Raw genomic sequence first — 26,386 nt, forward strand, 5'->3', positions numbered from 1 at the left:
CTGTCCAAAGCAAGTTGTTCCAGAAGTCTTGCGGTTTGTTCAGAAGCAATCTTGCAAACCTAAGATGCCATGTTCTTTTTATAGACAAGAGACTTTCTCCTGGCAACCCTTCCAAACAAACCGTACTTGTTCAGTCTATTTCTAATTGTACTGTCACGAACTTTAAGGCTCGTTGAGACCTGTCTGAAATGACTGAAATGGAATTCTTGGGGTTTTTTGTAATTTCTCCGAGCATTGCACAATCTGACCTTGGGGTTTTTTCACTGGGACATTTTTTTCTGCTGAATAATCTTTGTAGAATGATAGACGTATTCAAAGTGTTTGGATATGGCCTTACTGATGCACAGAAATAACTGCTTCTTTAAGATCATCATGTCTTTCTTTCTTGGCTTCTGTATTTTCATTTTTGTTATCTAATATTAATAAATCATAGCATGCTGTTTTTTATGCTGCTCATCTGAGGTTGTATTTTAATTATTAACTTATTTTAAAGGAATTTTTAAAATTATGTTCAGAGGTGTAAAACGAGTACGCATGAGACACAAGGTTAGAGTCTGTGGTTAGACCAGTTTGGGTATTTGGTTGACTGTAAGAAAGATTAATGGATGCAGATGAGACACCACTTAAATCATTTAAATGAAATATAGTCTAAAAGTAAAGAAAAGTCACATTTTCTCCATCCCTCTGTGATTACAGTCAGGCAAATAAAATAAAGACATGGCTTTAAATCTGAGAAGGAAAACTATTTTTGAGTCTGTTGGAGAACAGCAGTGAGAATGTTATAGAGGCCTGAGCTACATGAAGATTTCACACTACTAGAAGTCCTTTGTTTTATTGTTGTTTCTCACAGATATCTGTAAAATTCTTCCAGAATGGCACATTTAATCTGCCAAATCTTCTTTCTGTCAGACCGGAGCTGAAAGAACTGTTGTGATTTCTACTCTGAAAAAAAAAACCCAAAACGGTTTAACCACAATTCATCATCCTGAAGCTAGTTGAGAAGAATTCCTGCTTATCTGTGCACGCCTATTACTTCGATCTAAGCCAGATTAAAGTCTTATCTCTTTGACAAAACACCGCCTGTACTAGATGCACCAAAATATACCACAGAAACACAATTTCACTCAGTTTATGGTCTCGGTGAGATTTGATCGTTGTCTCAGTGTTAAATTAATTGTAACTGCAGCACAGTGACACATCATTGTGGCATCCTTCGGTCTTAGTCAAAGGTCTACTTTTTAAGAGGAAGGTGTCTTAATGTCAGTTGTGTGTTACACGGTTGTTCTTGCTGGTTTTGTTTTCAGTCAGACAGTTTTCCCATAAGTTGACAATTAAACGACCGAGATAAATCAAACCACAGGATGCTGATATTGTGAGACGAGTCAAATCATACTAACACTGGGCTGCTGAAGGAAGTTGTATTTCCTTCCTCAGGATTCTCTTACTACTTGGATTGCCGTGTGTCTTTTAGAGTTAAATTAAAAGTAGCTTTCACTTTTTTTTCTTCCTGACCTGGCAGGAGGAGACCCAGGGTCCTCCCCAGCCCCAGAGGCGGAGGGCTCCAACAGCCAAGCTGCCCAGGGAAGCGGAGGCCCATCCTAAGCTCAGCCAGAGACCGAAGGGAGGCAGAGAAATGTAGAGAGGAAGCAGGTGAAAGTAGAGAGACGTGGAGTAAGGAAATGGAGAGTGTTGGTATTGGTTCTCCTGACTGGACATGAGGACACTTTCGCTCACTGCCGGCCTGTTTGGAGCTTCAGGGGCTCCAAATGTTCGCCTTTTTATTGAATCCGATTGTACCGCGGGGAACAGAACAGAGTAGAACTGACAGCTGAGATGCTGCGCTTTTGCTTTACTCTGTTAGTTATTTATATTCCTGACGAGAGAAGAAAGCACAGAAACTTTGGATTAAGGTCTGCGGAGATGGACTGAGCTAAACAGAATTCGTTCATAACAACACTCGAAATGTTGCTCCAGCCTAATGTGGGACTGTCATGGAGGGGTATTCATTATCATCTGTTTGTCATTTTTCTTTCTATGTATGTGTGTGTGTTTGTGATCCTGGTGTTCAGTTTCACGGTCGAGTCTTTTCTTTATATATTTACCAACATAGTCCCCATTTTACTGTCGTGTATGGAAATTCATATTTATTGCTAAATGTTCAGTGATAACTTTGTGATAGCAATTTTCTTTGTGTAATAAAATACTTATGAATTACCGCAACGTTCGTATTTTATGTTTTCGTTGATAATTAACTATGTTTTGCAGGTTGCCGTACTTAAAATCTGAACCAGAGCAGGCACAGAAGTTGTGAAGGTGGTGACTCTTAGCCAATCCGGGATTAATGAGTTCGGGGTTAAGCTGCACCAGAACCATAAATAAAACTGAACGCTGCTTTTGTGTCTATTAGTGGCCACAGGAAGCTAATGTTTACATTTCCACATAGCTTGGCCCCTTACACCCATTTATCTCTTCATACAATAAAGAAACCTTTAGTTACAATATTTGGGGGTTACGAGGCTTTTGATAAATGATTAGATCACAGAGTTTACTTCATATTAATGATCCGGCTTCCTTTGAAAGATATTTAAAGTTACCGTTGATTTAAACTGTGACAGAAAATAAATGATGGCGAGCAGGAACATTTTATAGTAGCTTTTATTTTGTTTTCTTATAAATTCCATAAATGTGTTGGTTATAAATGGAAGTGCTTTTTTTATTTTTATTTTTTAATAAATACATACATCAAACAAGAGTAAAGAGAGTAATTATCAAATGCAAAACCATAGTCAGATGTTGTCTATCTAGGTAACGGTAGTGTGCCACCTAGTGTACACATGTAAGACTAAACTTTTGGTATTGAGCTGTGTTCGCCTGACGCGCCCTGCAGTTTTGCACATACAGGGGAAAAAGCACATGTCTCTAACACTGGATTACGATACTTCACCTGCAACTGAACAGTGGATATTCAAAGTGAACTATATTTTGCAGTTCTTAGCCTCCACTGCTTTCAGTTAACCATTCACGTCATGGTTTTCTTCAAACGTGAACGTTTAAGGTGTGAACCACAAATAACCTCCCCTATTTTTCCTTTTCCAGTCTGGTTATGTGTTAAACCTGTTACTTAAAAGTGTAATTGTGCATTCAATGCTTCCCTGATTCTCCTTACAACAAAAGGATGTAAACACAAGATGATAAATACAGGATGTATTAGAAAATCATCCGATTTCAAAAGGCTATTTTCTTTTAAACAATGGACATAGAAGCTTGCAGTAAAGTTTAAAATATATGGCTGAATATAAAATTTTACATACAAAACGTTCACAAGTGATCAATGTGTCGTACTCGGGCCACACATGTCTGTACGAGAGTCAAACTCCTCCCACACTTTTGCGAACGTGTCTGGAGTCAACGGCTGCAGAATTAAAGCACATTGAAATCGGATGATTCTTTTTGATTCACCTTGTATATTCTGATATAACACAATATGTTTCATTATATATTTTTGGACACAGCAGGGGATCCTGACTATGTCCAAAACAAGCACCCATAACTAACACATTAAAGCTATGCAAATACTAAGTATGATTAAAAAGAAATCTGGGATCCGGCCCATAAAAATGCAAAAAACCCCATATGTACATTTGGGTATTCTTCCTTTCAAGGTTATCTTCTTCTGCATCTCTTTACCACTTCCAGCACAGCTGCTGTTTTTAGACTCCTTCATAGACATCTCAGTCTGTCCCCTTGTCTTCCTACCATTGCAGTATATGCTCCTCCTACAGCTTCCGGTGTTTTCCTAAGCCAACTGAGAGACAATCTGGTGTTTCCTGAATCTGCCTGAACCACCTCAGTGAGATCTGGTCAATGCAAAAGAGTAGGTCCACCATGAATGACCTCCTCTCCCTGTCATTTAGAGTTAGCCCAGACACCTTCAATTAGACTTTCATTTTACGAGGCAGATGAAGCCACAGGGAGCCAATTCTGGTAACCAGGGCTGGTTTTGAGTGAAGATTTTGTGTTTTTTGTGTTAAAAAAAAATCTTCTGTGCCTTTAATGCCACGTGTGCCATCACAGCTGATGTTTTCTCTCTGTTGGAGGTCTGTGGTGAAAGTCACAAGCGTACACAATGGACCTTCTATGGAACAATATAAAAATAGCAGTGGTGCTGGAAGCGATCTAGAGATGAAGAAAAAAAAAAGCACAGCCAAATTTAAATTATGTATAGCAGGGGTCCCCAATCCCAGTCCACGAGGGCCGATGTCCCTGCAGGTGTTCGATGTGTCCTTGATCCATGAAAGCTGATTTAAATGGATAAATTACCTTCTCAACATGTCTTGAAGTTCTCCAGAGGCCTGGTAATGAACTAGTCATGCGATTCAGGTGTGTTGACCCAGGGTGGGATCTAAAACCTGCAGGACACCGGCCCTCGTGGACTGGGATTGGGGACCCCTGATGTATAGTTTCTGATTTTTGTGGTTTTTGTGCTTGCACCTTGTAATCAGATGCAATGTTGCTAAATACACAAACAGATGATATACAGGTATGTAAGATGAAGGATGCTACCCATTGGTAAACAGCATATCTGATGTAATATTCTGTGTATGTTGTTTGTTGGGTTACAAATGACTAAAAACATGTTCCACTGCATCACATGGAAGATTAAGGTCTCAGAGTGATTTGTCCCTGCTTTAGGTTTCTCCTCAAAATTGCTGGTCCAGGTTAAAAGGCAGTGGTCTGGATCATCCCATAGGCCTCACGGAGTGTTTTAAGCAGCTCTTCCTTTTCCTTGGCAGGTAGAAAGCTTGACTGTGCAGCGCAAATGTTCTGTAAGACACAAAAAGATAGATTTCACATTGAGCTGGGGAATTAACTTTTAGGGAATGGTTCAGGAATCTGGGAACACTCATCAACAGTAAGCAGTCAGCTAGAAGTTTCATACTCATGTATGTGCAGTGAATATAGAGGTACAGGAGAAAAACAGTGTCTTGTGCATCTTCAAATTCATATACAGATGTTATATGATAAATGCACAGAGAAATATATGGAGCTACTGAAGCATTAATCTTTAAAACACAATTTGCATTTGCTAGTTTTGCAATAAATGTCCTGAATCAGCAAAGATTGATGAAGACCGAAACGATGCAGAATGCTGCAGCTTACTGCTTAATGGCACTGTTGTGCTTTTGAATACTTATGCTTGCTTATCATATATAAAATTAAAAAACTAAATGTAACTCCACAATTGGTGACTTTGGACCAGAGTCTCCGTGAATCCTGATGCAATATGGCAGGAAAAGACACCTGTCATACTCCCAGTGATGACAGGCGTTCTCTTCTGTCACTGTTCCCGGTCAGGAAATAGTCTGGCAATTAATCCTCCAGTAAAATCAAAATGTGCCCTTTTTACATTATGTTAGTCTTTATTTAACCACAATGTTGCAATTACTGAGCTTTATAGCTCATATTCGTTACCTCTATAGAGCTATGCTAGCTGTTTCCTGGATGTAGCTTCACAATCTGCTATAAAGATTAAATGAGCATTGATCTAAGTTCGCTGTTGGAAAAAAGCCAATTAAAATGTCAGTGTCACCATCCTTTTAATGAGCTCTTGGAAAATTATTCCAAACCTGGTGGAACTTGGATGTGAAGCTCAATCGGTGCATTGGTTAAAATGCGTCTGAGGCTCTTCGGTGAACAGTGGATTATTTCTCCATGGAAGGTTTGGTCCCTGCTTCAATTAACGATGCAATATACCTTGCAATTACACCCCCTGCCTTCTTTTCAAACCATATTCAAATGAATTCTTCCTGTGAACTACTGCTATGACTATTCATGCATTTGATCTCACCAGTCGTTTGAATTCCTCCTCAGTGAATCCCATGTGTTGGTGTGCTGCCTGGTAGTCGTGATGCAGGTTGGCGTTAAAGATCAGAGGGTCATCTGTGTTCAGAGAGTAGTTAGCTTTGTCTTTCATGAACCTGCACGAAAGAAATAGCACGAAAATGAATAGATGCCCAAAGTTAGTTAATATTTAAATAAAATAATTGAATAATTTTTATAAAAAAAAACAAAAGAAACTGACGTGATGACGGGGTGTTTAGTGAAGTCTGGGTTGCAGGCACCTGTTAGCTTACTTGAAATAGGACACGTCTGCAATCAGAACAGCAAAGGCAAAACTGAGAGGCCAAAATATTCCAGTCTTTCTTTTTCTAATTCAATTCAATTTTATTTATATAGCGCCAAATCACAACAAAGGTCGCCTCAATGCTTCCCTGATTCTCCTTACAACAAAAGAATGTAAACACAAGATGAGGTGTTTCTAAAACACCTTTTTCACAGTAGACATTTTGACTTGTGGCAGGAAAAGCACACTTGGAATTAATGATGCCATAGATCCCTTAAGTGCCGCACTAAGGCATCAGAGACTACTCCAAGGTCCTTTCTCATTTTTCTAATCTGTACCTCCTTAACTCCTCAAAACTTCCTACTTGTGAAATCAATCTGAGTGTCCCATCTCAAAGGATGTCTTCATTCCTAAAATACATCTGAAGGACAGAGGAGAGAGGAACTTCTTGCAAGAGCTAAAATTGAGGATCCACAGCTGTATACTTTATAAAAGAGCCATGACATATAGCTGGTATATATGTAGCTGAAGCACTTTAAAGATAAGGTTTCTTTGTGTTCATATGTTGTTTCATTTATTTAAGATGATCAACTGCATGAAAAGGACACAAATATTGTGTCCTTGTCACATTCTGCCATGTTGTGAATTTATCTAAAGGCAGTAGGCCTAAATATATAAACCATCATCAACAGCTGACATCTGAGACCAGAAAATACAGCTGGAGACTACAGCAAAACAATAAACAGAGCTCTGTGAGAACGTCTGATTTTATAAAGTGTCTCTTCCACTTGCAGGAAAGGATGCAAGGAATTGACGAAGAGGCAAACATCAAATTCTCCACTAGGGGTCAGTGTATCACTGTCGCTAAGTAGATACTTAGTAGCCCTCCAGTCCACTTTATCAATGTAATTATCTAGTAGAACAATCTCATTTCCTGTCTGTAATGAGCAATATGATCAAAGAGCAAAGTACATTTAATAGATTAGATAACTTTGCGTATGATTCATGTTTATAATGAAAATGCTGAGAATTTCACACAGTTCTTTACCTCAAAGTGCATGTTTCGAGCCAGCAGTTTTTTGTACAGGTCCTTGTCCTCCAGAGTGCGGTAACCGTGTCCAACACGTTCAGCTTTCAGCACTTCCACAGCCTAAATTTGAAACAGAAATTCATAACATAGAGGTGAAAGGTTATAAAGTGCAGAAAATTGCACATGTCAGCAGTGGCTTCAAGCCATTTCTGGAGGCACATTCAGATGTTGTGTCATAGCTGAACTGTCAGTTTAAAGGATGGGTTCTTTAGAGAGCAGCCGTTTTATTTTAGTCAGACATAAAGTGGTTCTGCACTACAGAAGTTTGGATGGACATTAAAAAATAAGCACAGTATGTAAACCTATATTGGGTTCTTAAGTATACCCTTGTAGGCCCCACAGGAGTTTGAATGAACCATGCCGCTGCCAGTCAGCAGCAGCTGCGAAGGATGCAGTCCGTGTTACCAGGTAGATGTTTAGACAACATGACAGATGTGTGACCCACACTGAGCGTTTAAGGAAAGTTTGCTCTATTTAAATATCTTGTCTGCGCAGTAAGAATGTGCAAAGATCTAATTAGAGTGGGCAGGGTTTTGCACAATAACTTATAACGAGTTACTGCATGATTAGTGACAGCAGCTGTGACACTTTATTTCGACTGGTACTTCTACTTATTTTGAGCACTTTCTGCTACATCTCTCATTCACACAAATTCATGCAGTGCTTTTATCTATACCTCAATGCTTTTATCTAACATTCACACACACTCACACGACGGATGCATCAGGGACAACATAAGGTTCAGTATCACAGTAATCCAAGAAAACTGATCCCCTGACTTTCTGATTGATAGACAACCTGTTCCACCACATGAGCCGCAGTAAACCAACAGTCTACAGTTAGTGTTACATAATTTATTTCAGTTATACTCCAATGATAATGAACCAGCTATCGAAGAAGTTGTGCTAAAATTTGTCTGCTCTCTGCTGGAGGAAAGGGGCCCTCTCAGGGTTGGCCGTGGGTGTGCTTCACATGTTTGTGTTGTGTTGTTGGACCTTCACATATGTCCGTTGTTGTGTCGTCCTTTATCCATATATAGTATTTACTCAGTGTTAAATTGATTCTTTTACCAGGCTTCAAATGGGCAACACTAAATATAAAACGCTTATTTTATTCACACGCCTGCCCTTTTTGTTGTCACTGTGTGGCTTGATCGTTTAGTTTACAGGTATTTCAGTATATGCAAGCACTAACATGACTCCACCACCTCACTCAGAAATGTCTCATTGTTGAGCAATGGAGCAATTTAAAGGCACTCCAATTTGTTTTTACCCTAACCTTCAGCTGGGCTACAGCGGACATAGAGCTATGCTCTTCTTGTTTTCTCCAAAAGTTGACTCTGTTCATCTGGACGTAGCGTTTTCTGGGAGAAACGTTTTGTCACTCATCCAAGTGACTTCTTCAGTCTCAGCTGACTGCAGGTTTCCCCAATCTTATAAACAGTACATTTGCATAATGACTGAAACCAGCCCACTGAAGGAACAATGGGCTGTGAGGTCAGTTCCTTAATCTTAATTATGCAAATTCTCATGACCATTGATCAAACGCCACTGATCAATGGCCATGAGTACCATTCACAGAGAGTTGGGGAATGGCTGCAATCACAGCATTGTAAGATGGCGAAAGATGTGCCCTTAGGCCTCCTCCTCGATTCAGAGATGGTCTTTCCCTTTTCACGTAAATGGCCTCCTTGACTCCACGCTCAAACCAGCGTTCTTCCCTGTCCAGGATGTGTACATCCTCATCCTTGAAAGAGTGTAGCCATCTTACATGCTGTGATTGCAGCCATTCCCCAACTCTCTGTGAATGGTACTCATGGCCATTGATCAGTGGGCTTTGATCAATGGTCATGAGAATTTGCATAATTATGATTAAGGAACTGACCTCACAGCCCATTGTTCCTTCAGTGGGCTGGTTTCAGTCATTATGCAAATGTACTGTTTATAAGATTGGGGAAACCTGCAGTCAGCTGAGACTGAAGACGTCACTTGGATGAGTGACGAAACGTTTCTCCCACAAAACGCTACGTCCAGATGAACAGAATCAACTTTTGGAGATTTATTTTCCTGGATGATTGAGAATGCATCAAGACCTCTTCTTGTTTTATTTGGACCTCTGCCCTTAATTCTGTTGTTAACATGTGGCTTGACTGTTTTGTTTAAACATGCTTTTACGGACGGTTAAACAATCAGTGGGCTGCGCCAGCCTGTTCACAAATGTCTCAAGTTATTGTTGAACAGCTCACCTCCTTCACCACAGAGGCCGGCCCCACCTCGCCAGCATGAACTGTCCTGTGGACCCCACAGCGTACCGCTTCCTGGGAACAAAATCAATCATGAAACGCATCAGCAATCAAAGAGCTCAGCCAAACATTTGGTTTTCACATCTGTAATGTGTACCACTGGCTTGAGTGCCGCTTATAATGTAGACAGGTTCTTGTACACACTTATTCTGGCAGAAGTGAAAACTTTAATAAACGTTCCCCGAGTGGGTACACATTGAAATAAAAACTAATGTTTAATTTGTCATCGAAGTAAACTAAATATAGAGAAGCATTACTCTGGTGTGAACATCTGGTTTCATTTTAGCATCCACAACCTCTGGCACACCGAGTGTGTCGTGCTTAATCCGCTCATACTGCATGCATCTAATGATCACATATGAAGATAACCTTCAATATTAGGGAGGACTTTGTTCTGTCAGCTCTGGTACTCGTTAATAATTAACGTACAGTGTGGGGGCTTGTATATACGTTTCACAGCAGATAGTGATAAATACCGCTCGTCATAAAGAGATGTTAGAAAAACAATGTCTCTCTAAAGGAAAAACAAAGAGAATGACAAAAATGTAACAAATAAAATGTTTGCAATGAATACAATGTAAACTGTAGATTTACTTAATGCACATACAGTTGCACTGAAAGGTTTTCTGTGAATTATTCTAGTGCTTAACAATTGTACACCACGTATCTTCACTCAGAGTTTGAGACACAAAGTTTAAGTTATTTGGGGTTGTCTGAAATAAAAATTCTGTATACAGAGTTGGAAAATACAAACAAAACCCCTTATATTATGATGCCAGAAGTTTGTTGAAAGCGTTTGGTCAACATGAGCATTCTTAGGTACTTTTAACAAAATTTGGGTGTTATTAGTTGTACTAGATGTATTTGTATGAGTTTGTCAGTCCAGTGAGTGTGCCAGCTGTATTTAATCACGAGCATTAACGGAAATTTGAGAGGCCTTGGCCTCAAGAAGTTAGTCAGGTTTTTTTTCTGGATGTTGTGCAATGACTCCAATGAAAAAGAACAGCTCACAGAAATCACTGCAAGCCCAAACATTCATATCCAAGACGAGTGCATGCAACTTTCAGCTGCAACTGTGTTATTTACCTATCTATACACACATATACGCATGCAGGCTGTTTACCTTACACTGAATAACAGAAATGCTTCAGTCATTCAGATGGTATTGTACTTTCTGTTGATGCTTAATGCATAATGAGCCAGCCAACAAAATTCATGCAACATCTGCAGATGCTGCACTGGAATTGCACAACATGGTTTACAACTAGCTTATGAATTACTTTCATTGACACACAAGCTGAGGCAGTGACTGAAATAATTTTTTTTCATGCTCACAGATGAAAGTTCATGTAGTGTTTTCTTACTACTATTACTACATCCACACATAGTGTTTGGGGGGGGGGGGGGTATTAATATTAAAACAGCAGCTTAGTAAATGATTCAAGCATCCAGTGAGGACAAGTTTTAGGCTAAACTCATTATTTACTGCAATGTTTAACTGCACATGACTCAAAAAGACTTCAAGGGTTTGAAATTGTGATTCTTTCTGAGGTATCCATTAGTTATTAATAATTTCTAGTGTTATTTTGCCCCCAGACTTTTGTGTTTTCATGCCTTAGTCTTTGTTAGTTATTTGTGTTTTTAGATTCTTACTTTGAAGTTTTTATGATTTTCTTCTTTTGCCTCTGTAATCGTATGCCCTCATTTGTTTCACGTGTGTTTAATTGTTCCTACCTACTTCTCCTTTAAATGTTGTTTAAAGGTTGCTGCTGTGAAGTTCCCACTCTCTGGAGGAACTTCTCAGAAAAGCTCAAAATATTTGACGTAACTCATCACACCCAAATCATAATGTGTTTGAACTGCAGCCATCAGATGACACAGGATATGAAGGCACTGCTGTGCACATTTTCTGAATGTCTGTCTTTTTGTTTAGCCTTCCCTATTTATATTTTGTTTTATTTATTTTGTATATATAACGTTTATACCTTAAAGGGTATTGCACTTCATGTCTTAGTGTGCAATGCCAATAAAGAGATTCTGATTTCTAATCAGCACCAAGTGTGTTTTTCCTGCCTTTCCAATTCTTGTATTCTCTTTGTCAGATTTTTGCTACAGTTTCTCTCCTGTGCATCACTGACAGTAACAACAGAATACCAAAACAAACCACCACAGTCAGATCTCTTTAGGAGTATTTAGCTCTATTCTTATTGCTACTCTTTTGTTTTCATACTAAAAAAGTATGAAATACAAATTATGATATGATATGATACCTACCCATGCTGGTAATCATAACCCCTCCTGTCTTTCAGAATGTAATTAATGTAAAATTGATGTAATTAACTGATGTAAAATATCCAGCACTTCAGTGCATTAAGTGATTAATCTACTTCCTTCATTAAGGTCTGACAGGGGAAACTGATTACTTACTGTGGTGTTCCCAGAATTAATCAATACTGGCTGGCAGTAAAAGAAATTGGATTTTTCTGACAAGCTTCACTGCATAAGAGGAAATTGGTTTGGGGAAATTAGATTTTTCTCCCATATTTGCTGGATAGAGATATGCATCAATACATAAATTCTCTATATAGTGGTCTAATGCAGTAAATAAATACAACTTTCTCACTGAGAGAATTTACTCTGCGGCTGTATTTAGTTGCAGCATCAAAAGAAAACTAGGATTATGATAAAATACACAATCTAAATTACATTTTACTGCGTGCTCCTCTAAATATGCAACTAAAATTGGTGATAGTTAAAAGGGCAGAGAAAATCATAGCGATCAATTCTAAGGAGAGCGTCTTTATCATATATTGCAACCAGGGCCAATAGTTTGAGACATTTTACCTATAACCACGAGAAGAAAGCAAACTCAGGGCATTACCAAAGAAAAACAGATTATATGTCAATCCGTCCTACAGCTGTCAGGATATTTCAGCAGACCAGCAAATAGACTAACGATGTCCTAAAGCCCCCATTCTATAGAAGTTATACACCAATTAAATCCACAATGATTACATGCCCACAGTGATATTGCTAAAACATTAATGCAAAGTGTAAACATAACCACGATCACCCGCTTACTTAAGTGTCTGTGCATGCTCGAGCTTGCTATCTAGGAACTACGACCAAGGCTGTCAGGCATCTTATTAGGTAAATTGTTGTAAAACAAAAATATTGTACCAGCTGAAGTTTTTACCATATATTTCTGTCTTTATTCCAGTCTGACTTAGAAATACATTTACACCAAACCAATTTCTTAAAAAGTACTAAAAACATTTAAAATGTGCAAAAATGTTTACATCCGGTGGTGCTAGAGGAAAAGTCGGGGCATGACCAAAATAGCATCTGAGAAGCATTTTCTCCTAAATCTGTATGTAAGACATCTTACCCTGTAAGGGATAAACATCATCCGCTGACAGTGTTGCATTAAAATGCAGGTCAATAGAATTTATCCTTTGGGGGACCATTTATTTTAAGGTTCCCAAAGGATTTCATGGTAATGCATCCAACGGTTATGAATTTTGACTGTGGAAAATTACGACCCCACAAACGTCTCTCTCCGTGCAGCTGTAAAATAAAGCTTCCAATACTCTAAGGATGCCTGAAAGTTGATGATGCAAAAAAAAGCAGCTATATTTATCTGGCCGTAGCCACTCGGAGCATGACAGACTCTACGATGGTAAAGGTGTTTTTTTTTTAAAGGTATTGTAGTTATGCATTTCTTTTTAGATTTTACAACTGTAAAGGTATTTTTATGACCTCAAACATGACATAATACTTTATTGTTACAGCTGAAGTGGCTGAGGCTGGATTATATGGCATTGTTGTGAAACAAAGACAATTTAAAGTTCCTTCTGATGGATGATGTTTATCATACTGGTGTTTCAACAAGCTCACCTCATAGGCCTTCTTGTGGTCAGGATTGGCTTCACAGTTGAGAGACTCATCACCTGCCAAGTCAATGGCAACCACTCCCTCATCCTTATATTTCTTACACAGCTTCACAACATCCTTTGACCAGCCTGGAGAATTTAAAACATACATGTGTTACCAAACAGCTTGGTCCTGCTAACTGATAGCACACATGCTAAATGATACATAAATGTGACGACATGATTAATCTTCTTTTATGACAAGTTCAAGACAACTTTAATGAACATTCATGACTGTATTCACCTGGCTGATAATAACAGAGGTTTTGTTCTTAATGAAACAGTCTGTAAAGTCAATGTGAAACCAGTGCCAGCAACATGTGACCTTTGTAACCTTTGAACATACAAACGTGGTTGCTCCATGCTGATCTCCTGGTTTTATTATTATTGCAAAAACACTGTGGTGTCACTTTTCTTATCTAATATTCAGCACGAAAGCAATAAAGTGTTTCCTCAACTTGGCGCGTCACATCCTGTTATTACTTCACTGATATATATTCTACCATTACATAAATCCAAAGTTACATAAGGATGCACTGTAACATATTTAAGCATAAACTACTCTACCTGCATGCTACAGCTTGTAATGTATCTGTATTTGCTGTCTGAACCATAACAAATTCAGATGTCCCGTTCACAAAGTCACATATGAAAATAAAATGTAAACAGTTTCAGCCTGTTTTTGTGAGAGTTGTACTAGAAAATGCACGATGGCAGATATGACTTTCACTTGGCAGTTATACCGGAAACAGCTGCAGGAACGGAGCCGAGCAAAGGACACATGGCTACGATCAGTGCTGCTGCTAACGGTAACTGCTCATGTTACCTCAGTTAGAATTACTGATACAGCAGTTTGAAGTGTGTACTTGTGCAGATACTAGCAGCACTCGTTAGCCCTGTCCTGTGAAAGCTGTGGATCTCTAATGCTTTTTTTAAATATAATCCTTGATGTTTAATTGCCTCTAAATACAAGTAATATTGTTATTTTCTTTGATGGCCAAAAACCTCAACAAATGTTCAGTGATCAAATCCTTCTGAGGATTAATCCTAATTACTTTGGAACTATTTAATCAATAACCACTGAGAGAAAATACCAAAACCTGAGGCTTTCTCATTACCCTCAGATATCCATTTAAGTGCTAATTAGGGAACGCTTATCTATGGTCATCAGTTCCTCCATTTTCTTAACTGTTTATTAAACTCAGCCTATCTCAGCTGTCAAGGAGTGACAGAACACCCTGGACATGTCACTGGTTTATCACAGCTTGTGACAGATGTACAAAAATGAATAGTTTACAAACTGTGGGTCTCCTGTTTTACCTAAATACTACACCACAAAAACTGATGTTTTGAGTACCCCTGGTCTTTTTCAGACAGTAATGCCCATAACATCACCACACTTAATCACACGCTGTTCGTCACATGATTCTGGGACGTATAAATGATGGGTCACAGGATAGAGAGTATGTCTGCTGACACTGGGCCATGGATGAGGTAGATGATGCTGACACAGAGGGATGGACTACCATCTACACATACAGCTAATTTAGAATGACCAAATAACCTGACTGTGGGAAAAGTTAAGCACCTGAATCACCCAGTGAGGCCAATATATCAGCTGATATTAGCTACTTGCTGATGTATTAGTATTACTATTAATGACAGCCAATAAATCAAATAATAAAGCAAAGCAGACATGGGAACCACCGTTAGTTTGTCTGCCAGAAGGGAATTCTAGCTTCCTTGTGTGTAGCACACTTATATTGCACATTTAGTACACCACAAACTTAACAATCAGCTAACCAGACAGAGCCAAGCAGAATAAATAAGTAATCCAGGTCTTTTAAAAATATATTTACACTGCACTGTCATTTTTCTAAGATCTTTGTAAAACCTCGTAGACATCTACACAAATTTTAGGGAAACCTTTTAGGGAAATGGCTCATATATTCAATTTTTAAAATCACCAAATAGTGGCAAATCCACTATCGTTCAGGCTCTGAACGATAGTGGATTTGCCACATGCAAACTCCTCACAGAAAGGCTCCATCCACCTAGATGGTTGTCCTCAGAAACCTCTGGATGTGAGTGCAGTGCTAACTACTATATTACCGTGGTATCAGCTGAACTAACACAGTCACGTTAGCAATTTCATTTTATGAGCTCAAAGTGCTTTTGTCTAAAACAGTCCATCAGACATATATACAGTGCTTATCGGAGACCAACAATTTGTAGCATATTCATTTGAAAGAAATACGAAAGGTTTGCATATATACATAAATATATACAGTATAAATTAAGTTAGCATGTTGTGTTTCTCTGTGGCGCTTGTGTTTATTTTATTTTTATTTTCTAAAAACAATAACTGAGGCAGTGGCTAAGACAGAACACAGTACAGCAAGAAACCTTATCTCACGAGGTTGTGTGAGCAGACAGGAGCATGAACAGTTCATTACTTGGCATGTGGCGCATGCAGCATAGAATGGACCTGGCTTTGATTTTGCACTTTCTCTCCCCCTCGCGGAGGCCCTCGTTAACCAGTCTCACCACGTCATCTGGGCTCAGGTCGCCCCTGAGCAAAGACAACAAGAAACGTTCCAGTAAATGAATCAGAAGTTTATTTGATCCTTTATTTGAGCCGTGCAAACCAAATACTTACTTTTTCTGGTTCCATGGAATTGGCTTCACTCCAGTGTTAGCGAGAAGATGTGGGCTGTATCTAACTTCAACATAAATCACTCCTTCTTTGGCTTTGTCTTCAACAAACTCACGGGCGATCCTTTTAATGGCCTCTCGGTCTCCACTGAGAGAATTGAAACAGAAAAACACAGAACAAATTAAAATGCCCATTAGCTGTGATAAGCTTATCTCAATGATAAAAAAAAGCAAAACCACTGGCCACTCCTAACCAGCTATCTATACATTACTGTCTTTCACAATGCGCAGTATAAGCATTTCTAGGAGTTAGCTCAAGTGTTATTGATATGATCTGTGATACGGGACGTATTTTTTTGCTGATTGACTTATAATCTGTATTAGATTAAATTCGCTGACACTGACAACTATTCCATGTTGTGCATAATGATCCTCTCGGCTTTCTTCTACAATTTTCTTTCTTCTACGCCAAAGTGCTGCTCATAGGGGGTCATATGATTGTTGGGCTTTTCTCTGTATCTATGAAGCGCCTTGAGGCGACATTTGCTGTGATTTGGCGCTATATAAATAAAATTGAATTGAATTGAATTGAATTTAAAACCAGGTGAAATAAGCAAAACGTTTTTGTCATTTACACTGACATGTTAAATTATGTACAAATTCTTCCAAGTGATCTCACCTTATTGAAATTATGTTTAATACTTGGTGTTGACACACTGTAGGAGATCCAGTGCACATTGGAGAGGCATAAGTACAAGGACTTTAAGGACTTTAAGGACCCCAAAATGTTGAATTTCTGACACAATGTTAAAGGAATTTGTGTCTCTTCCTGGGATCAATCCAGGGGGTCTCATTTGTTAGGGGAATTTGTAAAACACTTTTTCTTTTCAGATGAAATAGTTTCATAATTTTATGCATGACAATACAATACTTTCATACTGGGCGATTACTGAGAGAATTACAGCTTTCCCTCTTTTCCAGCAGCAAATTTTCACTTGCACATTATGTGACTGCAAACAACGCTGCTTCCAGCATTTACAATAAAAGCGAAAGCCTCATCACTGCCAAGCTCATACAACAATTTGGCCTAAGCTCAACCCAGCCTAGCAGGTTCCCTGTGTTGTTGAAGCTGTCCTGGCTTTAAGCGCCTTGATTCAGAAGAGTCCATTCAGCACAACTGCATGAAGCATTCCAGACATTATACAGACCGTCATTGTTGAATTCTTTTATGGCCATTGAACATTTGAAGGCCTGTACTCGGTCTTTTTAAATGGTTGAGGCCAGTTACTGCGGGAACTAAATATAAGAGAGTGACACCGGTAAAGGAACCGAGAACAACTTCACTCTAATTTTAATTTGGCTGCTGAGGTGGAACTTGATCTCTGTAATGATGTGTTCCTCTTCTGTATGTCTGACATTTAAAATCAACCCCCTTGGTGCACAATTATATTGCATAATCCTGCCAGGTCAGCATCATCAGTCACAGCTATACCACACATCCTGATTTCAAAGACTTTGGATGCACTATGACTGTAGTAGCTACATTTGTGTGATAACAAACTGCTTAACTAGGCTATTAGTAACTCGTTCTTTGCACCCAGGGTCAGCTGATCAAGAGGGAAACACCTTAGCCAAGTATGCAACTGAAATGTGGCACTTACGCAATTACGTGCATATACTCGCTGAACTTTGCCAAGAAAGTAGTGAGGGTGCCAGGCTTTTCCACAATGATCCTCTTCTTCATCTCCTCCACAGTATTCACTGGCAGAGTTATACCACGCCTCCTAACATAGGACAAAAAAAAGGAAATAGAAAAATGTAAAAACTGCATTGAAATGTAACCATTTAATTTTACCCTTTATAAATGTTTTGTACTTTGTTTAAAAGAAATTTGGAACAGCAGTGATTTGTGTGACATAAACCACTAAAAATTTGAATAAAAACATTTGACTGTTTTGGTGACTGATATTCACCACTTCAATCCCGAGCCTTCAGAGATGGAGTATATTGCTATTTTGCCAAATCAAATGAGATGAGAACTACCTGACTAGGAACAAATGGTAGTAATTATTATAAAAAAATATAGCTTGTATATAAAGGAAGATTGTAGCCTCCCGAAATAAAATGTAAAGCCACTGCATAAGTGACTTAAACCTCCACTCTTTCAAACTGCCAGCAGAGTCGGCTCCTCTGGTTGAAATTTAAAGTTGTCAAAGTAGTTAAGATTCAGGACACGGCTACCTTGTGTGTTTGATGTCAGTGAGTATGGGCCTCTAACAATAAAGCTAAGAAATTACCAATTTTGCTCTGCACTTATTCTCTTGGAAAATAACACAACTACTGCTGTAGCATTTTTTTTCTTAAATGAATCTACACTAGGCATGACTGAGGCTCACATTGTTCAGAATTGACATGGACAGCATACACCTGCCAATGTTTTTGTAATACCCTTACATGCTGAAGAAGAAAAATGCCCACAAGCCACTGCAAAAACTACACTAGAAAGATGGCGACTAGAGAGCAGCTCTGACGCTAGTCGTGTCCAAATTCATGGGCTGCACCATATCCCAGAATTCATAGCGCGGCCCAGCCAAGCTCCAGTTTCCGGCAATGGCGGCCGCTACTAAGTTTTAAAATTACTCTTATTAATCTTTCTGGGCCACAAAATAAACTTTAAACATATTTTCAGGCGAGAATGTGGGTTAGCTCGTTGATAATTAAAAATGAACACAAAAAACGGAGAAAGATTTCGGGTCCATTTTCGATTTTCGTGAGATCGAGAAGGCTAGACCGTCCAATTCCATAGCCGTTTACTTCCGGCCTACCTGACCTCCTGAGGACCCGGCCCACGTAGACCGCGAAGGCCGGGTCCTCAGGAGGATGCAGCCCATGAATTTGGACACGACCAATAACTCCACCCTGACTCACTGATAAGAAAGGAAGTTACAGACAGGCATAAAAATACCTTTTGATGTTTTCCTCAAATACAAGTTACCTCTTTTTTGAGACAGCAGACAGTGACATGATGAAATCAACTATGCTCCATGTTTGCAACAGCTAAATGCTCACGCTAATATAATGCAATTAACATTATACCAGAGGTGGGCAACTCCAGGCCTCGAGGGGCGGTGTCCTGCAGGTTTTAAATGTGTCCTTGATCCAACACAGCTGATTCAAATGGCTAAATGACCTCCTCAACATGTCCTGAAGTTCTCCAGAGGCTTAGTAATGAACTAATCATGTGATTCAGGTGTGTTGAGCCAGGGTGATATCTAAAACCTGCAGGACACCGGCCCTGGAGGGCTGGAGTTGCTCACTCCTGCATTACACCGTGTAGTAATGTTAGAAGGCGACTCGACAACCATCCTAATTTCAGTCTGTGGCCTGTCAACAAAATATAATGTTACGATTTTAACTCAATGGTCTACCTTGACCATATCAGTGATTTGAAACTACTTTCTAATAAATTAGTTTATTTTCACCAATAAAAACGGTATCAAGAGTCAGTGATTTTGGTACCATGTAAAAAACATTCTGGCATCCTAGTTCACGCTCCATATTACAATTTCCCAAAGCATAATTCCTAATGGGCCAAATGCCTTTTGAAAATAAAGCCGGAGAATTTTCTTTGGCCTGTATCATCCATAATACCTGCCATGACAGTTAATATCTAAACGTCAATAATGAAAAACTAATACAATTTAAATATATTAACTCACTTGGCAACATCCATAATGGTCTGCACCCTGATGGCTCCATCCAGGTGCACATGCAGCTCAACCTGTGAATGAGAAAGTTTGTTACCAAATAAACTGATTATCAAAAATACTTCCACGCAGAAACCTGGTGGAGTTTATAGAAGACAAATATGATGTCAGTGGAGCAGCAAGCAAGAGCGGGGGTGTGTTGCAAGTCTGTGATTTGGCTGCAGCCCATCGTGAATGCAGTATGCATGACAGAGCAACAAGTGGTGAAAAGGCCAGCAGTGCCAAGGAAGGGTCACGATAAGTATTCTGGCTCTCCTTCCATCGCTGTGAGCGCTAATTTTTCCAACCAGATGACAAATGTTGAATCTCTGCCCCTCCCTTAACAGCTGAGACCTTGGTTGTCACAGCGAGGTTCAAATGAAAATGTTCCTACCACAGACATTTAATTCTAACCTCTGGTTAGAAGTGATGATGAGCAAAGAACTAGGCAAGGTTAGTGAAACTTGTTTCAATAAAAGTTTCATCTTTTTATTGCATTAATCAACTGATTAATATGCTTTAATCCGCTTCTGATTGAGCAGTGGGAACCGACACAGGACACTGTTTTTGCCAAAGCTTAAAATTAGAGAAACTTGGGACAGTTTAGGACATTATTTGAAGATGAGGTAGGGTGAAGGCAGAACACATGGTAACCACATGCACACATAATTAGCACTAATCTCACATTGGCTGTATTCTCATGTGCGCCTCTATCAGTGTTTACAAAGGTTTATGCTGCAGTGCACATGTAAAAAAAAAGCTCATGTTTTTATTGCTCTGAAGCAAGCAGGGCTCAGTGGGAAAAGCTGATGTACTCACTTTCATGCTCCAAAATCATCAAATTCTGACAGCTGGAATGTTTATTCACCCTTTTTTGCTTCTTTATAAATTGATATTTCACATTAAATAAATATTATAGAGAAAAGCGTCAGGCTCTGAAAAGACTTATTAAACCCTGACTTATTAAATCCACAAACAGTTGAATTTAGGAGCGCTGGGATTTCAGATGTCCTACTGGAAAATGCCAGATGTTGTGGGTTTGCATCTTTTACACCTGGAAAAGCCTGGCTTCATCTCATATGGTTCAAAGCATGTTTCCAAAATTAAAGGGAATTCAAAGGCTTGATGTCACTGGCACCTGTTAAATGATGGGTTTGGAAATATGGCAAATCTCTGTGCGGTTTTCTAAATAATTTTTCATATCAGAACTTTCAATAATAACAATGAATAGAAATGATTTAATTGGAGCTGTTAAAATACAGATTCTGCAATATCCTATCTGTAGCTCTGCACTTGACAGAAAGAGGCTTTATGCATTATTAAATGAAGTTATGTCAGTTAAGTGGAGCCACACAACCTTCTTATCATACTTCTGCCTAAGAACAAGCCTAAGCTGTGAGTAATGTTAAAAACAACATCAGCCCAATAGCTCCATTGCATCAAATGTTCTGAATTTGAGTGTGCTGCCATGCTGGCCTGTGAAACTTGTGACAGAGCCACGAAATCCCAATTTTATGGAAAGATTACAAAGTGTGTATTTGTCTATTGATCACTTTAGAAAAATTAGTAAAACTACTCAGTTTTCAGTAGCTCTGGTACTTTAAAGGCTCCAGATTAAAGTTCATAAATTAACTGAGTCAGAAAAATTAGCAACTATTAATACTTACAAGTTGCTTAAAGTGTTTCATATTATTAGCTTCCAGCTCTACAGATACAGCTTTATGTTTTTTTCTGTTTTATATTGTCATGCCAAAACATAATAAATAACAATATAACCACCAAATGCCATCATGTATTATATAAACATGAATACATATTTTCCTCTTTTTTGTATAGTAAGCATGACTTTGAAAGTTAGCATGAAGCTGAAAGTTTTTACATAAGAGTTGTGTTAGATAAATGTGCAGGTATTTCTGCTGCAATCATGGTGTCAGACTCCTCAGAGCAGGTGTGTCACCCATCAAAGAAGAAACTGAAAATCTAAAAAGTTTCAACCACTTAACTGCATAGAAATTCCCAAATATGAGATGAATTAAGTATTTCTCACTATGATGTTCAATGACACAACCTTGCACTTTTTGAAAAGACTGAAAAGACTTCAGAGTCCAGTAATATCCTATTGAAACACAACAACTTAGTAGAAAATTGCTAGTTGGAGCAAGATTTGCTTCTATTACACGAACTGTCTACACAGCTCCGTAGCTGCACCCTTTTTGGTGTGACAATGGTAACCTAAGAGCAGATGTTTCTATCCAAATGTTCACCACAGAAATATGTGTGCATCTTTGAAGTTGTTGATGTCCCTTGCCTACAACACCACACAAAAGCCGAGAACTTAATTACCTAGCCGAGCTGGGTAATCGAGTTCGTTCAGGGATTTCTTTCTTTCAGGAAAACGGCAGTTCCTCTAGTACATTGTGTGCCTTATACAAACCAGTGTCACAAACAAGCTGTTTGTGAAGTTGTTTTTTAAGAAAATGACCACGTATCTACTCTGTAATTGTTAGGCAATCCTAAAATAGGAAGTTTAAAAAAAAAAGTTTGGACAGGATTCCAGTTGGGTCCATTTTGAAGCAACATTTGACTTCTGTCATCGCACAAAACTTTGTTTCTACTTGTCTTAGCACGTTTAATGTGATGCAGCTGTGCAGCACTAAAACATAACAGAAGCTCAATGAGAGCACACTATTCAGTCTTACTGAAACTCTTTCACAGATTTCTGCTATTTTATAGATGAAGCAAATATTGTGTGATCAACAAAAATAATCAATCAGTGGTGATCATTTGCTACTTCGCATTACAGGATTGTACATTGAATATGTTTGGTTTAGAACAGGTGGTGTGATAAAATAAGACATGCACAGATGCACAATGTTTAGTGTATTTTTGTAATGATGTATGTATTTTGAGCCATTTCTTTAAGAAATGAATTATTACGTTAGCAGAGACCAGACCTAAGACAGCAAAGAAACCCGCTGACACTAGTCTGTCTGACCAAACTTCCTGAAAATTTAAGCACCAGTCTGCAGAAAAAGTAATGTCATAACAGTACTGTTCAACACGTATAGCTTATTCTTTGTTGACATTGGCTGTATTTCAGCTTTATGCCATTGGAGTTAAATATTAAAAATACATATGTCAGGTTGCCAAATATGACACTATGCATAGATTCAATTCTTGGACCCAGGAACATGAAGACAACATTTCTCCCATTTATTTTTTTCACTCTCATTTAGATGTGATGTGCAACTACTTAAACTTTAATCCAGATCCAGAACTTCTAGGTTGGGCCAAACATCTAATTAAACTCTTTTTGAGTAATCCAACTAAGCAACAGACAAACAAAACAAGTCATGTAGCCTCATGGGTGGAGTTAATTTGCTTAACAAACATAGTTTAGCAAACAAAACCCAATGATCACATACCGCACTAATCCTGAACTACAGCACTGTGATGCATTCCGCACATACAGTAAAACGTGTTTGGTGAACCGGTGACAGTTGTTGCTGCACAAAATGAGCTCTTCAACTGCATATTAGTGTGTAATGAGATTATCTCTTCCAGCAGCCACCGCACCCTGAGGTTAGGTTATCTCCATTTACAAAATTTTCACAAGCCAACATCACGTGACCTCAACACTGCATGGCAACAGAGCCCACATCTTATTCTCTGCCTCTAAGAAGAACAGGTACCAATATACACTTCATGCCCGTGTGCCTGATTTGCATGTCAAACTGTCTGACTAGTAAACGTTCATTTGACTGTTAAACTTTGGTATGGTCATCGGTTGTCAGTATCATTCCTTTAAAAGTATTATTGATAAGCAGTGTTGGGTAAGTTACTTTAAATTAGTAACTTAGTTACATTACTAGTTACTTCTATCAAAAGTAACTCAGTTACTTCAAGTTACTCGTTACTTTCAAAGTAACTAGTTACTAGGGAAAGTAACTTTGGTTTTACTCAGAATTCTCTTGTTAATGTGTTGCTTCCATAACTTTGCCAGTCTTCTAGTTTGCTTACTTGCCACAAGTGCACTGTGCCACCTACCAATAGAAAGGAAAAGATAATGTGCATATTTCCACGAGAGAAATCCCACGCCTGGACCGTCATTGACTGCTTCCATAATTCTAGCCTACGTCACAGCATCATGTGCGCCTTTTACATCCAACACAAAAACTGCAGTCGTGGTGCTTTGATTGTACTCAGAACTCGGAAATTCTGCCTTCTGAATAGGAAGATGTAGGTAACACCAGACTGCAGATGAGCTGCATACAGGGCTGGACTGGGACAGAAAATTGGCCCGGGCATTTTGACTAGAGACCGGCCCACCATTATAGGAAAAATCATAAAGCCTTTGAATGAAAACAAACGCTGTTGTGACAGTGATGTACACTGTCTTGATGGTATATATGCATCAATCTATCAATCGTTTGTTGTAAGATTCAGATAATTATTTTTTAAAAGCTAGATATTTTAAATGAGAATAAGAAAGAAAAGTATTTCCTTGTGCCCACCTATCCCTGTTAATGCCCTACCTGGCCCCCCTGGCAAAAACTTTGCTAGATCCGCCCCTGCACAGTTACCAGCTGTCAGCTACATAAAAAAAAAGGATCCTGGTGTTATTTGTCTCTCAGAAACAGTTCATAACTTCCCTTCAACTCATTCATGTCACCTAAAAGGTAAACCTGTTTCTCCATCACCTGTTCAGCTCTGATGATTCAGTAAGGACATCTTCTGGTTTCATCTTCATGTTTCCCTCTCACCAGATAACCAAACCGATATCACGACCAGCAGCTTTTTTGCAGCTGTGGCTCCAGCAAACATCAGCTGATACTAGAAATTAATATTAAATAAATTCTAACAACGGCTGCTCAAGCTTAAACGTGCTGCTGTTGTTTAACGCGACATCGGCTGGTTTCCTCTTTCTGGCGCAAAGTGGACGATAAACAAACAAGAGAGCCGATCAGCTGATCATTGATCAGTTTTTATGATTGAAGTAGAAACAGGAGAGGGGGGGGGGGGAGAGAATGAAAGAAGAAGATGAGAGGTGAAACGTCTTCAAGTAACTTAAAGAAGTCCAGACGCTTTTCTTTGCAAGCTCCTTTGACGAAAGAAGAAGAGTCAGCTGTGCAGCAAAGACACAGAATAACTCCAGCTTTGTGTCTTTTTCATTGTAGCTGAATTACGGGACAAACTGTTCCTTTTCACCTCAATAAGAAACGTGTAATATTTTCTCTGAATACCAGACGGGACGGTTGGCAATTCTAATAACTTATGAACAAAATAAAGTTCAACATCCCTAACATCATAGCACCCACCCAGCTGTATAGAAACTCTGTCATGCTAGCTAGTACGCAGTGCGGAAAAAGTCGGAATAACGAAAATAAACTCCACCTAAACTTGGTTTATATCTGACCCAGATAGACTGCAGGTCATAACTTCTTACCTGAAGTTCAGTTCACACTTGGACCGGCGGCCGCCTCGGGTCTCTTTTCCTTCTGCGTCCCCTTTCTCTCATCCACCTGCTGCCTCCACCACTTGCTAATGTTACTGAATCTGTGGAAGCTCCGCGATAGCCACCACACGAAGTAACGAGTAACGACCCTATCTAAATCCCAGTAACGACTAACGCGTTACTGATTTTGGCATAATAACTAGTTACCGTGCTCGTTACCACAATAATAACGTAGTTACTGTAACGCGTTACTTAATAACGCGTTAGTCCCAACACTGTTGATAAGCTATATTAGGAAAATAAGTTGTGTTTCGTTTGTTTATTATTCAGCGAGGATAGAATCCGGCGCATTGAGCCTTTTATGCCACATTAATTCATCACTTTTTAACTGCCACGATCAAGTTTTGAGACCTTCCCCAATTTCTTTGCTTTGCGGCAAAAGGGCATTGAAATGAAAGGTGCTGCACACGGCTCCTTTCATTCATACACCGGGTTTTGTCCGTTTAAAGGAGGGTAGCCAAATTTCAAACTCCAAGCAAGAAAAATAGTTTTTTCCGTGTTTGTGTGCAGGTATTACGACAGCAGGAAGGAAGTTGTTTTTTTTTTTAAAGTTAAACTTTATTTTATGTTTAATTTTTAAACCTTTTTTTTTAGTCCTTTTTTGTCGAGGGGCTTCTCACAATAGGGTTCCCAAACAGTGTCAAAGCAGGCGTACCGGGCGTAAAACCATGGAAAAATGAAAAAGAAACCGCTTGAATTATTAAAGCTCACACTACAGTGAGCCGGCTGAGCTGTGAACGTACCTTCGGCTTGCTGAATACTACTTGTTCAGATGAGCAATCGGCCATCGTAGAGAATGCGTTGTGGCTGAGCCTGCTGGTGTACAGAGAGCTGACGAGTGGAGAACCGAAGCTTATCGCCGCTCGCCTTGTTATTATATGCATGACTCAGGGGCACGCCTTTTTTCCCCTCCCAAATGCAAAAAGCAGCGCGAAGGGGTTGCTTCTGCTGGACTACAAAGTGAGAAGTGATGGTGTGCAGATCAGCAACAGGCTGTGCGCTTTAGTGTGCATTAAACATGC

The 26,386-nt window shown here is 39.1% G+C and overlaps 2 protein-coding genes and 1 long non-coding RNA gene across 6 annotated transcripts in view; 2 read left to right on the forward strand and 1 right to left on the reverse strand.

Annotated features, from left to right (window-relative positions):
* Nucleotides 1-4,009, forward strand: part of pkig (protein kinase (cAMP-dependent, catalytic) inhibitor gamma) — a 34,108-nt gene extending 30,099 nt beyond the window's left edge. For all 4 annotated transcript variants that reach the window (XM_085146275.1, XM_085146277.1, XM_085146276.1 and 1 more), the window contains exon 3: nt 1,520-4,009. In XM_085146275.1, the coding sequence (XP_085002401.1) occupies nt 1,520-1,602 (83 nt within the window). In that variant the 3' untranslated portion in view covers nt 1,603-4,009. The remainder of the gene's footprint in view (nt 1-1,519) is intronic.
* Nucleotides 2,638-26,386, reverse strand: ada (adenosine deaminase). The gene is made up of 11 exons (XM_085146256.1): nt 26,108-26,386; nt 19,823-19,884; nt 17,765-17,887; nt 16,108-16,251; nt 15,905-16,020; nt 13,414-13,538; nt 9,460-9,531; nt 7,173-7,274; nt 6,083-6,150; nt 5,849-5,978; nt 2,638-4,824 (listed from the first exon to the last, which is right to left on the reverse strand). The coding sequence occupies exons 1-11, from the start codon at nt 26,246-26,248 to the stop codon at nt 4,720-4,722; spliced, it is 1,188 nt and encodes a 395-aa protein (XP_085002382.1). The 5' UTR covers nt 26,249-26,386; the 3' UTR covers nt 2,638-4,719.
* On the forward strand, nt 20,795-25,908 carry LOC146494221 (uncharacterized). Its single transcript, XR_014871583.1, has 2 exons — nt 20,795-23,682; nt 25,600-25,908. It is a non-coding gene; the product is annotated as an uncharacterized LOC146494221 (long non-coding RNA).

This window comes from Neolamprologus multifasciatus, chromosome 20 (assembly GCF_963576455.1).
Source record: "Neolamprologus multifasciatus chromosome 20, fNeoMul1.2, whole genome shotgun sequence".
NCBI lineage: Eukaryota > Metazoa > Chordata > Actinopteri > Cichliformes > Cichlidae > Neolamprologus > Neolamprologus multifasciatus.